This window comes from Notamacropus eugenii, chromosome 7 (genome assembly GCF_028372415.1).
Source record: "Notamacropus eugenii isolate mMacEug1 chromosome 7, mMacEug1.pri_v2, whole genome shotgun sequence".
NCBI classification, from domain to species: Eukaryota; Metazoa; Chordata; class Mammalia; order Diprotodontia; family Macropodidae; genus Notamacropus; species Notamacropus eugenii.
The window spans coordinates 88,075,679-88,093,213 of NC_092878.1; the positions used below are offsets into that span (position 1 = coordinate 88,075,679).

Here is a 17,535-nt window from a genome sequence, read left to right on the forward strand (position 1 = left end):
TCCCTGGTCTTGTTCGCGATTTTCAACTTGACATAAGATTACCTGTTACCTAATCACGGGCATTACTCTAAACCTCCCCTCCACCTTGAGTCCAATAGCCCGAACAGATTTAGAGAGGCTCTGTATCGCAGACTCCTGGCAAAATCTCACCCCAGTGTCTCCCTCTGTCTTTGTCTCCTTTGTTTCCTTATCCTCTTCTCTTGCTCTCTCCCTTTTTTACATACTTTTAATATGCACCTTCTCCCCAGGAAAACAAAACAAACAAATTTTATCAACGGAATAAGTGGGAAGAGTCCACTCAAATCAAGTCCTGAACACGCACACACCCATCATCCCATCGCAAAGCTCTAGAAAAGGCTATTCCATCTTCCTGGAAGACCTGTGGATACTCCCACCTTTTGAACTAAGCAAGGATTCCTGATCATTCTCTTGCCTGAGATTTAAAGCCTTGCATCCAAAAGATCACTCAGCGCTGACCTGGAAAACCCTAAGGCCTTTAAGGCTTAAGACTGCTCTCACTACTCCTCTGGCTATATAGTTCAGAGGGTCCTGGGATGTCGTTGTGGGATGGTGTATTATATATGTACATTGGTTTTAATTAGTGACTTCTTTAAAATAAAGTTAGAGGCAATCTTTATAACTTAGTTTACTTCTGAATCTTTTAAATAGTATGAAAACAAGAACAACAATTTTGTTTTCAAAACACTTTGAGGTATAAAACATAAAAAGATTTTTTTTTGTAAAAAAACACACAGTGGTTTATTGAATACTTACAACGTTTACACCTTCAATATTAATTAATCTCCACTAATTCTTTTTAGAGGACGGAAGTGCACAACACAAGTAGCTGATGGGAACATCTTCAAATTAGGAAAGCTCACTAATAAAATGGCAACACTACATACCGAACCAACGGAATAACATTAGTGGCCCCATTTCTTCTTTGAAATATAACTTTATCATCCCTAGAAATATTTATATCCAAAAGGCCAAGAATTAAAGATACACTTCACATACACACTGATGTCAGGAGTCTTTTAGCTGGGTTGCTTGAATTGCAATGCTGAGTGTCCTATACAGGCAGAAAAAAAACATTCACACGCGGACACACACTCTTAAAAAAATAACAAAACAGAAACAAAACGACAACAACAAAAACCCAACACAAATCAAACCTATGAGACGATAGAACCCCTTACCACGCTGGAGTTTCCTCTTCATATTAAAATATGGAATGCTTTCTTCAAATATCCATTTTTTAAAGGAGGGGATGGGGATAGGGTGCTTCAAAAGGGGTAATAGGAGAGAGGGGAGGGAAATTGCACATAAATAAACTGGCTGATTCCAAATACAAAAAGTCCTCGAAGCAGATGTCTGCAGAGCCTCCCGGAGAAGTTTTCCTTGAGTCCATTCAAGTCCAGCCACAGGACTCTTCCTTTCTTCTCTTCTCTCTCTTTCTCTCTCATTTCTTCCTCTCTTTCTTTACTGCTTGAGCTCCAGGGCCCAGACATGCTGTGGCCAGCCCGTCCTCCCTTTGGTTTTCTTGTCGTTGCTGCTCACTGTGCTTTTCAAGATTTCATTCTGGGCAGACAGGAAGCACGGGAGAAAGAAGCGAAATTCAGAGATGCGATGTGATTTCTTTTGATAGCCCTATTTCATCCCACCTTAGGGGAAATAGCAAGAAAGGGCTGGGATGGGAGAAGGAGACAGCTAAAAGCTCAGCCAGGGCCAGAGGAGACAAACTAAACTACAAAGATCTCTGCTGCTCTGGCAGAGCGAGGCCTCCTCTTGTCTGCAACGCTAACTCTCCTGCATCGGAAAGTTTATAAAACCACCGCCTGTTTTAAAGTATTTTATAGCAAAGCTGGAGGCCTTTTCCCTTATGCCAGATGTGTACCTCGGATGGGGGTGGAGTGCCTCTGGGGGGTAGGTTGGGGGGAGTATGTTTTTGGACATTTTTAATGGCAACTGAAAACTTCTGGTGCAAGAGAAGATTTGGGCAAAGACTTCCCGGGTTCAAAGCCACACACCGCCTAATTCTTGGCCTCGGGCTCTCCCTTGCTGGCTTGGGTTTTCTGAATAGCCCAAGGACCCTCGGATAACGGGACTCCAAGGGTTTTTCTGTCATCCAATGACTGTTTACTTTAGTCTCTATACTAATCAGGCATACCAGGGGATGTACATGAAATCTCTAATGGGCAATATTCATTCACACTCTTGAAGGTCTTACTAGTTAGCAAAGACTGAGCCTCCCTTGGCCTCCAGGGAAGAAAGTAGGCCAGTGAGATTATTCCAAAGATTCTCTTCTAAACAATCAAGACATACTGAATATCGCCCATTCTTGTTCATAAGAAAAAGACAGAATTCTGAAAACGGTTTGAAAATACTTACTATTGAGCAAGAGCTATAATGGGAACAGTAATATTTACTACTGTGTCTCAAATTAAAATGTATATTCGAATTCAAATAAAGCTACACATGCCCAGGAATCAGACTCATCTGGGAAACATGAATCCAGTATTTGATCAAGCATGGGATGTGGGGCAATGGTGCCTTCTTTAAGACTTCAGCTTCACCAAATACTGTGTTAGACTTTTTCCCCTTCTTTTTCTAATTTTTAGCTGATACACTAGCAAAGCTCTTAAGACTCCCAAATGATGGGAATGGAATTGTTTTCATTGAAAAAAAAAAGTCACTTACACGGTTGGCATGGTAAATTAAGTTGATCTGGGGATTTCTAAGGGATTCAATTTAGGGGAAACAGAAGGAATGGTCCAAGTTCGAGACAAAAATAAGGGATGCAATGTGGCAGTTAGAGAAAGAGGATAGACTTTTTGTTTTGTTTTGTTTTGGCGGGTAGGAGGAGGGGGCTAGCTAAAGAGGTGTCTCTGCTTTATAATACGTTCTTGTGAGGCGGTTTACTTGACCTTGCAACCAGCATTAAATCCTGAAGCTGAAAGGGCTTTGCATTAGCACTCTTTAATAAATAACACTTGAAGGTCAAAACAAAGCAAAAAACAAATACAGCTTAAGAGTAAAAATTTCACTAGCCTACTTCCAAATTCCTCTCAAGTTATGAGTCCCTCTCTTTAACTAATGAAACACTTTGATACTAAAACTCTATTATTGCTTATAGAAAGACTAGTAAGGTCTTCGGATCTGGCCTGAGGAATGAGTTAGCAGGAACGAAGCCTGCTCGACTGCAGAGACGTGTAAAGGTGGAGGACTTCCTCCTCTTTCCACAGAGAAAAGTGTGAAAATAAATAGAAGACCTGGAAATATCTTAGTTATTCTCAATACTGATAAGGCCTTCGGCCAGCAGCAACAACCACCCCTCCCCCACTTCTCCTCCCTCTCCTCCTCCTCCCCCACCCCCATAGTTACTGACCAGCTCCTTCTTCCTCTTTTCTTCCTTCACATCTGTCTTCTTGATTTCTGCCTTGAAGGCCTCCGCTTCCCCGTTCTGGTCGTCCTTTGCCAGCAGGTCCATGAGGTAGGCGATGTAGCTGGTAGCCAAGCGGAGGGTCTTGATTTTGGACAGCTTGGTGTCCGCGGGCACGTTGGGGATGCATTCCCGCAGCTCTGCGAAGGCGCTGTTGATGCTCTGAGTCCTGCGCCTCTCTTTGCGGTTGGCTGTACCCCTGCGTTTCACCGGACGGGGCCCCCCCAGGCCCGGAGGCCCGCTCCCGGGTGGCACTCCCCCGTAATGGGAGTGGTCGAGCCCTGCCGCGCCGTTAGCGTACTCGGGACTGTAGGACAGTGCCATGCTGTAGTCAGGGGGGGACATCTCCGGGTGGCTGATGAGCCAGCCATGGAAGTAGGGGTTCTCCTCGTGGCCACAGCGGCTGGCGGCTGCTGCGGCAGCAGCGGCAGCAGCGGCGGCGAAGGGGTAACCCTCATGGTGCACCACCGGATGGTGGGGGAAGCCTCCCACTAGACTCATTTCGCACTCTGGGCCCCAGCCTAACGTCCCACGGTGTCCTCAACCACGAGGCCCTAGAGCCTACCGGTTGCACCCGGGGGTTGGGGCCGGGAGCTGCTGCCTCCTCTCTCCTCTTCCTCCTCCACCCCGTCCCACCCCCCACCCCCCAGCCTCCCCTACCTCGCAGAGGTAGTGGCGGTGGCAGCACCCCTCCCCTCCCCCCCGCCCCGGCAGGCCAGCCGAAGGGCTTCAGCAGCACTGGTCCAGCCTGAGGCTAGCCATAGAGCTGGCCAAATTCCCGGCGTGGTCACGGATGCGCAGCCAGGCTCTCTCCTTCGTCCTCTCTGCCTCTTCCTCCTCCTCCTGTTCCTTTCTGGCTAACCAAGGCTGTTGTTGCTGCTGTAGTGTGGAAAGGGCGTCCTTTCGTGCTCATACAAAAGTCCCTGTTCTCCTCCAAAAGTGTCCCTGGGGCCTTTCCAAATCTCAAACAGCGACTGAGGCGGCGGTAAAACAGCAACTGCGGGTGAACGAATTTACCAGGCTGTCCTGACTCAGTCGGGGCAAGCAGGGAAGGCAGTTCCTCTCCCCCGTTCCCCTCCACTGATCGCCAGACCAATTCCTTGAGCTGGATCCTGTAGGGCCCGCAGCGCAGCCCTGAGAGAGGGAGGCACAGAGACTCTGGGGAGAAGAGCCCGGCTGGACTGCCCGAGTTTCAGAGGCCACGGGAGGGGAATCTACCAGTCAGAGTGAAATCACCTCCAGCCGATTCTCCCCTCCCCCTCTCTTCTTCCCTCTTCCCTCCCCCCCCCCCCCCACAAGACCCCCGGTTTGATTCTTGGATCGTTTTTTTTTTCTTTAATGCTTTGGGGGTGGGGGATTTGTTTGTTTCTGTCTGTCCTTGAATGTGACTTTTGCCTGCGAGGAACTCGTATCCCGTTCCTCTTCTCTCTGCTTGGATCCGTGGCCTTTCAAAGCGATCTCAGCGCATCCATTTTCTTTGGCCCCTTTCTTGCGTCCTTGGGCTTAGAAGGCGCCGGGGGCGCAACCGCTCCTCCGGGAGGCCGGGCGCTGGATTCTGGCTGGCTGGGCCGGGATTGTCTGGCTGGTGGGTCTAGCTAGCGATCCGCAGAGGCAGCGGCGGCAAAGGAGAAAGTTTCAGCGGCGACTTCCCTGGGCTGGTGGCTGTGCCGGGAACAAACCGATTTTCCCAGCAAGAACTCCATGTACAGCTACATCTTTAGGGCAGCTCGGGTTAATATATGTCGTCAGAGGCTGTCCAAGCCAATCGCGGAAAGGCAGGGGCGGTGCGTTGGGCTCTCCGCAATAAAACTTTTTGATGTTCACGTTGCTAATTGCTGAAGTCCTCTTTTAGGATTGGCTACTCGTTCATATCCATAAGATAATTAAAACGAAGGAAGATTTTTTTAAACTTTTTTTTTAATCAACCAATGGTTTATGCAAGAGTTTAGCAGATGCTTTGCTACAAAAAAAAAAAATCTTAAAAATCCTCTAAAATAACCGGATCTTCTCAAGCCAGGTATAGTATCATTTCCCTTTATTGTCATTATTATTATTTTTCTGATTAAGAATATAGCACAGATACTGATTTTCAGGGTTTTTAAAAAAATGGATAATAAAAATAAAAGGAGACCTTTCCACACATTTTTTTCCTTCTGTCATTGGAGTAGCAAAATAACGGTTTTATGCCGGCCCCAGGACCAAGCTTAGTCTAGGTTTTTATTGATGCTTTCATATGTATCATATATGTATATATATGTATATATATATATATATATGCATACAACTCATGCCTCTAGGAACGATCTCACCTTTCTCATCCCGAAGCCCAGAATTGCTGTTAAGGGAGAAGACGTGGGGAGGAGGCTCCAGCATCTCACAGAGTAGTTCCTTTCCTAACCCATCTCCCATTAATTAAGCTAAAGTCTTGAAGGAGAAGGGTAATTTTGTGAGCATCGCCGTCAAAGACTGACTTCGGAGTCAAAAGGTTGTGACATCCTCGTTTTTGATTAGGGTTATGGTTAATGTAATGATTGTCACTGTTCTTGCAGGGGACACCAAAACTCTAAATGGGTTTCCTCCAGCTTGTGGAATGTTAAAAAACCCGGCACCTCGTTCCGCCCGAATCCGTGGTGTGGCCGATATCGGTTTTCTGCCAGTTTAACTAGCCTGTTTGGTGAGTAACTGAATATTTTTTACAGCGTGTTCAGAGCTTATTTTCCAGTTTTTACGAACAAACATATAAATATATCTCTGCATTCCTGTCTCACCCATAAAAGCAGGCATCTGTGGAAACCAGGTTTAGTTATCGAAAGGGAATCATTAAATCCCAGTTTAACAGCCAGGCCGGAGGAGAGCTAGTAGATGTTTGGATATTTAGACTAGGGGATCTCAGACGCATCATAACGGGAAAATGGTTCTCCAGTTCTTATTTACTGGAGCTCACGAGTAGCCTGATGGAGGGCACCTTGAGCCAAGACTCGGTGGTCATCTTTTAAAAAGGAACAGGATAACAGCAATGAAAATAGCTAGTACCAGTCCTGGTCTGGCTTGGCTCCGAGACAGGCGAGGACTTGTATTTGGTGTATATTAGAATCCAGTATAATATAGTTCTGTGCAGACAAGGGTGTCAACAGGAGCGTGCGAGCCATAAATGGGAGAGAGCCAGGGAGAGAGGCTGGAGCAGACAAAGAAACTCTGAACCCAACTTCTGCCAAGGCTCAGAGAGAAAGGAGATGTCGCTGGAGAGATTCATGAAAGGCAGATTTCTTGGTGGGTAAATAACAGAAGTGACTCTGGGGCAGATAAATGCTTTTATCCGTAGATGATGACCCACTGGAATAAGGGATTTTATTAATCTATTCAATCCACAGTGACTTCATGATGTCATTTTTAGAGCTGCAGGGTTTTTAGAGAACATGAAGTTTTAAGCTTCACTGTTATCGTTGGTGCGACCTAGTTTCCTACCAAAAAGGAGGGACCCTCAAGGCGAAGCTGGCGGAGCTTAAAGCGAGGGCACCGTGACGAGGCTGTCAGGGGGTTACCTACTCGGCACTGCATTGGGTTTCCAGCTGATTTGACTTCCACTTGAGTATCGAAAAGAAGGGGCTATCACCTCCAGATCACCTTTCCCAGGGCAGCGGATAATGCCAGGGAAGATGTCTAGGGTTTCACTTTTCTGGTTTGATACAACGCAAAGACAATAAACCAATGCTTTCCGGGAAGGCCTAGAAACTGAATGCATATTTGCATAAACACCCACTTACCCTGAGGGCCAAACTTTCCTAGAAGTTCAAATTATAGGGCCTAAAAGGAGAAAGGTGATGTGTACGTGAAATCAGGTTCTTCTCGGGAACCCGTATTCTCCCACACTTACCCACTACCCCTCCACAAAAAATAGAAAAAGAGAAAGAAAGCTAATACCCCAAATCCAAAACCAAACTCAGTAACAACCTAGGTAGGTCTGCAGTTCCGTCTTTAAGATGTAAATACTCCTTAAAAGGCTAACACCCAAAGAGGTCTCTCTGGTTTCCAGTTGCCTCATCAAGGGAACAAAGCTGGTAGTGTAGTCAGGCCGCATTGTGTATTGGTTCACTGGAGAGGCAAATACTGAATGCATAAATGCTAGGCCTTCCACAGACTGACATCTGATATATTTCTTAAAATGTCTGTGTTTATAAAAACACGTCCCGGGCAAACGAGCAGGTAGATGAAGCAAGATGTTGTTTGAACTGGGCCATGAGGAGATGAGAATTGAGGAAAAGTCGAATGCTGGGCAGCGTTCTGGCTGGTTGTATGCAGAGTTTTGGGGGTGAAGGGGAGGTAGAAGCTACCCCTCCCCCCCTTTTTTTTACCGCGGCCGAAATGGGTTAGAGAGGCCGCTTTGGCCACAGGGACGCAATTTATTCTTAAAAGCAAAGCCCCTGGAGCTTTCCATTATGCAGTTTTTCTGACTTTATTTTTAACTGAGAAAAAAGTTGCGGTAAACCACTACCACTGTGCAGATAGGATCGCAAGTGATGAAAGAAACGGAAAACATTGGGCAGAGAAAAAAGTAATAAAAGATGCTGGAGATGTTAATCTGAACATCAATACTCCAGACCAGCACCATTAGAGTTTAATTATAAGTGGTATCAAAGGGTTCCAGATTCCAGCACTTTTGAAGACTAAACCCAGATTTTTCAGCCTCAGTGAGAAGCAGGTCCATCAGGTTGAGGTGGTGAGGTAGAGGAAAAAAAATCAGGAACAGATTTTTGCATTTTCAACTAAATTAACTGACCAAAATTTAGGCTCCATGGTATCCTCTTTGCTGCAATTCCTGTGAAGACCTAGATTGAGAGAGGAAGTAAAAGGCTTTTCTTGGCCTTTTCTCTTTTCCCCCTTTTCCTTTTTATAAAAATCTGTCTGCCCACCCTTTTCCTTTCTCAATTTTTCTGTAAGATACTAACCCCAGTGGTAAAATAGAAGCTGATTCTATTATCTATGTTTCCAGTTCAAATGCCCTAGATAGCATTCAGCTCCCCAAGTGAATTAATGGTGAGGGCATTAAGAGGGTGGTGGTGAGGTGGGCAGGAGAGATAGAAAAAGAAGGGAGAAAGGAAGCTTCTGTCAGCTATTAAAAAAAATCTCTTCCCCCCCTTTTTTTGTTGTTGCAGTGAAGTATTACTTCGTAGCAGTTATTATCTCAGTATCCACCTTCTCCCAGCCAAACCATGGTCACCAGAAATCTGGAGGAAGACTGCCATCTTGGATGCATCTGAATCAGACAAGAGAAGGCATGGTAATGAGAATTGCTCTGTATGCCTGACTGGTATTGGACTGGAAAGTTTAGCTAGAAGGTTTAATGCCTAGGGGCTCAGTCTTAGGGAAGGTACCTTGGAGAATCTTCTTTTTCTCTCTAACCCTCTGCCAACAGAGACAGCAAATCCCCCATGTAACTCCCCACCATCCCTGAAGCCCCTAGAACCTGCATCCCTGAGAATCAACCATAGCTTTCAATAGGTTTTTACAGCCCCTCTGGTAGATGGAGTGTTCCTCTCCTCCTCCCGAACAGTCACAAACTTTTATCTGAGTCCACGTTACTTGTCTTTTTTCAATCCACCTACATACATGGAAGGGATTCAAAATGTATTGGGAGAGGCTAAATATTGTAAAAGTTTGGTCTTTATGTGGTACTATTTCTTAAAAATCAATTAGATCTAACCCTTATATTTTAAAGAAAAGCTGGAACTTGTTTTGTGGGAGAAAATAGAGCTCCTTTTCTTGTATTTATGATTGAAAGCAAAGCATTGTCTCTATCTTATGTTTTGTGCAGGATAATTCAAAATAAACTGGACCACAAAGAGAAATCAAAAGAATCAGGCCAGATGGACCATAAATTCATGTTTTGTGTTGACGGGATTACATCTCAATTTCCTTTGTCATCTTTTTCAAATCTAATTTCACATTTTCCAAACTGTCACATGAGAAACGACTTTGACCTTGCTTTAAAGCTTCTTTAATGTCTTACGATAAAGTGGACTCTAAGAAAATTTTCTGATTTAAGCTTGAAACTGGGGAGATGTGTGGAGAACACAAACTGTTCTGCAAAGAGATGGGACATTTGAGTTACAGGCTTCAGAAACATTACTCAGGTGACATGGAACCAATCAGTTCCTCAGTTGCTTACCAATTAAGTCCTTCTCAGTCTCTGTTTCTCTGCCTCTTCTCTCTTGTGAAAATTGACTTAATACCTACTAAATGCCAACACTACATTTCTGAGACTTTTAGGGAATTTGAAACAGTGAAAACTTTACTCTGAAGAAAAGCTAGTTATCATCTCTGCAATGGTTGTTTTTTTCATCTTGTTTTTATAAATGGAAATTATCATAGGTAAAAACTAAGCTAGCTTTATTTTGTTATCTTTTTACTACCCTCTAAGAACTAGATGTCTTTTTCAAGACTGAAAAGGCATAATTTATGTAACTGCTATTGGTTTATCCCATTTTAAACAAGTTAGCTTGCTTCCCTTCTATATTCCCACTCTATATTCTGGGTGAGTGTATGTTAACAAGGACTAGAGGTAGGTAAGTTCTGCAACTGCTTAGGGCTCTGCAAGCAAAGGAGCATAAAGAGGAATGCCATTTATATGACTCTTAGAGTGCAAATAATTTTAATACCAGAAAATTTTCACTGCCAGAGACACATGGATTTTTACTTTGTGTTCTCTCCTATGCTAGACTCAAGATCTATGATCAACAGTTACATATAGGGGGCGCAGTTTTCAAACCAAGTTTTGCTGCTTCTGAGGAGTAATTTTTGTGATACTCAAGTTCCACAAATTTCCAAGCATGGTTCTGAATGGGAGAGAGGAAGTTCATTAGGGGTGGGAATGAGTAAGACTAAGGGTAATAGTAGAAAGGTCCCTCCTCCTCTTTCCCCTAATGTTCTGACTTATCCATAGAGATGGAGCTTTCCTTAGGTGGGTGTCAGTGGCAGTGATAGACTGGGGGCAGACGTAGGTCCTTCAATTCATTCCTGTTCCTGAAACTTTAAACTCATTATAGGAGTCATTGATTACTTTGAGTTTAAATTCCTTTCCTCCAGATTATCTCTGAGTTCTGTCTTGGCTCCCACTGTGCCTTCCTGCAGTGTTTGGATTTGTGGAGTCCTTCCTGTCATAGAACCTGAGGCTGAATGTACCAAAGTGAGAAGCAATAATTCACTATTTAAAACAAAAATATCAGAGAATTATCTTAATACTAATTCTCCTTCTGAAGATTTCCACCTTCTAAGACTGCTAAAAATTAGACCACCAGATAATCTTAAACACACACTTTTGCTAGCGGAACTTTTCAAGAGAGAAGAAATACCACAAAGTTTTTTGGTTTGTGCTAGGGAAAATAAGGCCTGTGGCTACCATCGAGGAAGGGTCTGCACTGACTTTGACAACGGTTAAGCAATCTAATTTTCCCTACACCTCTGTAGGTACACTCTATAGCGAATGACAACGTAACTGAAGTAAACTGACCTTTTTGCTACTTAGACCCTTCAAGGGCTTGCCCACTCGGGTTTGAAGCACGACACCAGCCAGGACAATATTTACCTCCTGTCAGGATGAAACCACTGGAAATTTGGTTGAGAGAGTAGTTGTGATTTTGCAAACACACCGTTCATCTGTCGAAAGTAGCGGATTTCAATTAGATTTCGGCGCAGACTCCAGGGCAATATCCATTTAAAAGAGACGTACACTTAAAAGGGAGAGAGAGTCTTTCAAGACATCACGAGTGACCGAGCCAGCAAGCCTCTAACTGCCGAACTTGGGGTAGCATTTACATTTCTAGCTCCGAAGCACTGCCCGCAGTCCTGAGGAATCGTGTTTTGAAGACTTCTTTGTAACTCCACGTGGATGGGATTTCTATAGACAGTTTTCTTGCAAACATTTTTTTTCCTTAGACGTTATAGGGACTTCCGGTACAGAGAAAAGACTTTAGACAGGATTGTTAGGTTTCAAGTTAACAAAAAGGAACACTTTTATTGTCAGTATTGATGGAAAACCTCGATTTTTTACGAGGTTTGGGTTTAGCAGCGTGCATAGATCAAAAGCAGCCTGGTTTGATTCCCAAATATTCTCTGGAGCTTAGACAATTACCTGTAATTTTGCTTCCAACGACACAACCCCAAAATGTTACTTATGTAAATGTTAATGTCATTGGGCGGGGGGAGGTGTGTGAAAGTAGGGGCGGGCAGAACCCTGTACCTGTTTCTGCAGCGTCAGATTCTAATAAACTTTTTCCCACGGAACCACAGAGTTCAGTTTTTAAAGGCAGCTTTCTCATTGAGAAAATCTTGTGACCGGTTTATTGACAATTGCAGCCGGCTCCTTGTCCTGTAGTTGTATATATCCCACTATCTTTGCATGTATCCAAAGGTAATGGATCTGGCTGAGTGAGGTCTTTTTTGTAATTTGGATACACCAAGTCTCCAGTTAATGACATATAATCAGCCTTTGGGTCATTTGGTCATTCTCTTATTACAAACCCCTCCTGCTCTCTCTGATCTCCTTTCAAACTAAATTTCACACAAACAAATAAAGCAAGACAGGGACAAGTCCTTAAAAAAAGGGAGAAATATTAGAAACGCCTGATGCAGAACTCCAAACATGGAAAGGAAAACTCAAAGAGAATAGGAAAGTACATCTTATCAAAAAGAGCATGTTGTGTACAAAACATTAAAAGAAAATGCTCTGGTTTATGTTAAAGTGACAGAAAATTAAAATAAAAATAATTGCAAACAGAAAAGTCATAATATAAACAGAGAAGGCAGAATGCTGGCTGGAAATACGTGAGGAGGGTAATTTGTTGTTTCAGATTATGTATCTGAAATGTGATTGGAGAGGTGTTGCTTTGTTCCATTTTCAAGAAAAAAAAAAAAGATGATTTTCTCTTTAATGCGTGTATTAGCCCGCACAAGTTAACACATGCCAAGACCCCAAGGAAAGAAAAAAAGTGACCCATCTGTTCTTGCGTTCCAAAGCCTTCGCCCTCCAACCTCTTAACGAAAGAATTAGTTATATAAAAATACACAATTCTTTGAAGGTGTACACAAACTCAGTTTCATTTATGGTTTTTGTTCTGCTTAAAATTTCTCCTGTGACATTATCCTGGAGATCTCAAGCTTGATTCTTCTGGGACCATAGTTTTCCTAAGCGTCCCCACTTTTCTTTCCATCCAATTCTTAACTCTAGAAATACTGGATTTCAAATTATCCAATACACACTGATAAAAGAACCATGACTGAGTTACCACTAGATTACCCTAGTAACCAAGCGATCAGTATTTGGTCTAGCTGAAAATAGCTCTACATTCAAAAAGTCCAAATGTAAGTTGACCCTCCTTTCTTCAACTCATGATTGTGACTCATTCTTTCAGATAGGGCTAAAACCTCAGTCTCCTATCCTCTTCTCACCCTTTTCTTAGAGAGTTGATGCTTCATATAAAAACTTCTGGGAAATTCCTGCTTCAGATAGCTGGATAAATCCTCCCCAAAAGAGGGAAAGCCTTGAAGAATTAGACCACTGAGAGTAACCCCTTCAGAACTCTGGTCTATCAGCATGTTAAATAGCCCTATGGATTTAGTTGACTAAATGCAGGCAGTTTAGCCTGCATTTCAAAAGTTTGGTCAAAATTTTCTTAGCTTCCTGAGTTGACGTGTTAGAATATTTGAATTCTCTGTTTATAAACATCCACTTGGGCCTATGCATAAAACCGAGTGTTGGACCCAACTAGGTTTTATTTCCACTTCTGTTTGGGACCACTGAGACCAGTTGTCTTCAGATCTGTCCTTTTCTCAATTTTATGAGCTGGAATGAATCAGAATCCCCACCTTTAACCTCTGCCATCCTCAATTCTTTCCTTCCCTTTCTTCAGAAGAGAGATATTGGATGAACTAGCCCTCTTCCAAGATGATTTCTCTCAGGCAGTTGGAGGGAGGTAGAGGAATAGTGAAATTAAAGGTAAAACACTCCAGTAGGGGTAAGTAGGAAAGAGGCAGAGAAAGACAGACACACAGACAGAGGCAGAAAGAAGTAGAGGCAAACTGATTGAGGAGGGAGATACAAGTAGAAAGATAGAGAAAGAAAAAAGAGCAAGGCAAGAGCCACATGGGGAAAGGAAACGGCAGAAAGAAAGTCTGAGACTGCACTCTCTTACCAAAAAAAAAAGGCTTTCAACTCTCACCAGCAAGCATCCCCAGGGCTCTTACCTGAGGAGTCAGGATGCTGAGTACCCTCACATTAAATCACATGTCCTGGCCTAACCCCTAGTTTTACCCTGCCATCTGTTCATACAAGACTAGAATCTATGATCTTTCGATCTCTCTGTTGGGTCAAGAAGGGGAGAAGGACAATGACAAATGCAGAGACACTCAGTCTCCAGACTAGATTTGCAACCATTTGGATGGCAGTTCTGCTATCAGAGCATCCAATTAAAGTGCCTGTCATCTCAGCATCTTTAGTCCCTCCTGATCTGATTGCCGCACACTTTTGGGTGACCCGGCCTCCTAATCCCCGCCCCCACCAACCCTGAAAAATTTTGACTGTCATCGACCCATCAGTCCCAAGCCCTGGTTTCACTAGTTAGCTCTATGTGGAAGACGGAGAAGCTGAGTTGATCCTTGGTGCAACCGTAGTTTGCGAGAGCTTGCCACAGAGAGAAGGATTCAGCATACGAAAAGGTCCACACTGTCGCCCAGATTTAGACCCGTGTCTTCCTTGCCAATCCCATGTCATTTGAGTCCTCTTTTCGTTCTACTAAAACCCTCATTTTTTTTTTTTTTTTTTTTTGGTCACCGAGGCAGGCACTTCCTCCTCTTACCAGGCTAGCGGGCAAAAAACAAAAATCTTTTTTCCTCACCCACTTTCAAGTCTTTTTTTTTTTTTTTAAACCAGGCTGCGGTTAGGAAGGGGTTAACCATTTCTCCCTCCGCCTCCCTGGCTCTAGTTGCGCCCCCTCGAATGCCACTGCTTTCCTCCAGAGGTCTCATTAGGGAAACCCTCACCGCTATTTTCAACATTTCCTCAATCAAGTGCCTTTAAATATAGCTACACAAACAAATTGGCGGCAAAAAAGCGTAGATCTTGTCACGATTGAGACCAATCCAATATTTCAGCCTTGTTTGCTTTATAATTACTGGTTGGTTTGTGGCTCCGGTGCCACTGGAGCAAATCGGCCGAGGGCCCAGTAGCGACGGGGAAAGCTTCGGTTGCCCCAGAGCGGACTGGCAGCCCTGGTGCCCACCCCCTTAGAGTTCAGGCGGACGCATGGTGGGGGTGGTGATCTCACTGAGAGTTAGTGAGGTGTGTGTGTGTGTGTGTGTGTGTGTGTGTGTGTGTGTGCGCTAGGGTCACCCGTCCTCCGCTACTCTCAGAAGTCTGTGTAGAAATATACTAATGTTTAAAAAAACAAACCAAACTCCCCCCACCCCCCCCGCCCCCAAAAAAGCAACCCACCAGTCTTTCTTTCCAGGTCTGTAGCCACTCTAATATTCTAATAAATCCGTATCTTTTTTTACTTAAAATTTTTTAAAATAATTTTTTTTTTTGTCACTGGAACACATCCCCTACAAGTCCAACCTTTACAGGATTCGCCCCCCTCCCCAAACTGTTAGTATGATTTGTTATATTTTCCACAGCTGCTTACTCTTGTTTGACTTTTTGTCCAAAGCCACTTTAAATCTGCTGCAGAAAGAACAAAACTCCAAGCTCTTTGGATGGGTTTCTGCACGCGTGTGGCTGCCCCTGGCCCACTTTAATTCCTGCCTAATAGCCCTTGTGAATAAATCAGACCTGGGATAAGTTTGGTCACTGTGCAAGCAGCCGCTAGTTTGTATCAGCAAAACAGTAGTTAACTCAAATCATGTCCTAAGCCTTATATTTCACAGACAATTAAACCTTGGCTGCTATTTAACAAAGCTGTAATATTTACTTTGTTCTATGTTGAGGACCACTTTTAAAGTCCAAAGCAAATACTACATTTCAAGAAGAAAATATGGTAATAAATCTCTTTTTATGGATTCTCTCTCCATGAGAGGAAAACAAAGGGATTTAACCCCGCCCACTCCAGCTGAAGTTTTAAAGATAACTATCAACAAACACACTTTATGTTCGAGTGGACTTAACATTGATTAGGACCTGTATATATGTTATATTTAGTTTCTTTGTAAGTGCTCATACCATTTTTGAGTCTCATGTAGATAGATATTCTCAGGTTTATCATGTCTGAACTATGAATTTTTTACATGAGGTACATGAATGTAGGGGGGATGGACATTGCTGGAGGGATGATTATTATTTCATGACAACTTTACAACAGACTAACTTATTTAAATGGTAGGTATTTTTTTTTAAATAGGAATCTTTAGAGTATTTCCTGGGAACTTTTTTTTTTGTTATTTAACCTAAAAGTGGGAAAAGTATAGATAGAAACACAATAAAACCATAGAAAAAGAAAATGGAATAAGTGAAAACAATTGTTATTCGTTTTAGTCAATAGTAAACAATTTTATCTCATGGTGTCATTTTTCCCCCCAGAAATCATTTTAGAAATTCTAGCTAATTACTTCTCAGTAATTTTGGATTCCCTTCCTGTCTTATTTGGGTTACTGTTTAAACAATTTGAAATTGATGCATACTTCATAAACAAAATTTTCTCAAAATTCCAAAGTGAAAAAATTACAAACTACATACCATTTACTTATAGCCTGGTGACACTAGTACTTAGGAAAAGGAGAAGCAGTAGCTACAAGGGGTGATTTTTTTTCATAATAATTTCCCCTTTACCCAAGAATTGTTCTGGCATATTATTAAAAATAAAAAAAAAATTTGAATGTGATTTTCATTTCATTAATCTGTTTAGTATTACACTCCAGATTTCTTACCATTAACATGTTTTGTCACACTACTTTCAAATGAAGGATCCTAGATAATTATGAAGATTGTGATGTTAATGACTTGTTAAGTGAAAAACTGGAAATGATGTATAGGAGTCTTTAAAATAACTTTATGCTTGTACACACTGGGAAAAAGCACACATACATACACACACGATTCTAGTTGGGAATGTGTATGTCATTCCTCTGAAGTTGCTCTACAAGAATACAAATATATTTACCCTTAAAAAAGGGGGGGCAGTTTTCAATTACTTTTTAGCAGAAAACTTTCAATACAACACTGTGTTTAGTAATGCCATAAACCACAGTCACTTTCTACTGACAGCTACATGATTTTTCTTCATTACTCTTCATTATACTGTTTGCAAACGAAGATAGAGTGCCATTCCAAAACATCAAAACAGGCAGAGCAACCATTATATTTTACATATTCATTTATATAGGTTAATGCTGTTACAATGAAAAACATATGCTGAGCATGTAAATGCTCCTTTTAGGAATGCTTTTTTAGATGCACAATTATTATTATTTTAAAAATCAACTCCCGGTTTTCATGCCACAATTTTTCACTTTAAACAGGCCTTGCATTGTTTTAAACAGTAGCCACTAGAACAATACTGCCCTTAGTGTTTTAGCCTTTCCAACAACAATTGGAATTGGATAAATGCTTTCAGCTGGGAGCACTTTCCTAATACCTTTGTAGGTAATAGGTTTCCCAGTTTGTGCTGGGTGACAAACACACAGTGCACCAGACAGGCCTCCCTGTCCTCTGCTTAAGACTGTCAGGAAGTTGATCATGACAGAAAATAGAGTCTTTCTATGAGAGCAGGGTATTTCTTTGTGGCCCTGTTTCTTATTCTGTTTTAAAAGTGAATTTAGAGAAACAAAAACCAATGTTTCTTGATGGCTTAAGTGATGGCTTAAAAAAGGATGGAAAAAAGAAAACAGGATGGGATGGAGGTATGTGGAGAAACATGAGGGAAAGGAGGAAATTCGTACATCAATGTCTGGACATGGAAATGCAGGAGGTTTGGTTACAATCATCTGATCTGATAAATGACTTATTTTTCTTTCTTATATTCTAGTTGTTTCTATTAGTTTCATTACACATAGAAAGCATAATCAGAGAGGAAAAAAAGACTCATTCAAATACAGCTGTAGTCTTGAAA

The 17,535-nt window shown here is 42.4% G+C and overlaps 1 protein-coding gene and 1 long non-coding RNA gene across 2 annotated transcripts; one reads left to right on the top strand and one right to left on the bottom strand.

Moving 5' to 3' along the window:
• Nucleotides 1-730: 730 nt before the first annotated feature.
• HAND2 (heart and neural crest derivatives expressed 2) lies at nt 731-4,044 on the bottom strand. The gene is made up of 2 exons (XM_072622774.1): nt 3,389-4,044; nt 731-1,581 (listed from the first exon to the last, which is right to left on the bottom strand). The coding sequence occupies exons 1-2, from the start codon at nt 3,941-3,943 to the stop codon at nt 1,483-1,485; spliced, it is 654 nt and encodes a 217-aa protein (XP_072478875.1). The 5' UTR covers nt 3,944-4,044; the 3' UTR covers nt 731-1,482.
• A 1,297-nt stretch (nt 4,045-5,341) lies between these two features.
• LOC140513255 (uncharacterized) lies at nt 5,342-11,722 on the top strand. The gene is made up of 4 exons (XR_011970122.1): nt 5,342-5,459; nt 5,992-6,116; nt 8,596-8,720; nt 9,255-11,722. It is a non-coding gene; the product is annotated as an uncharacterized lncRNA (long non-coding RNA).
• Nucleotides 11,723-17,535: the final 5,813 nt, after the last annotated feature.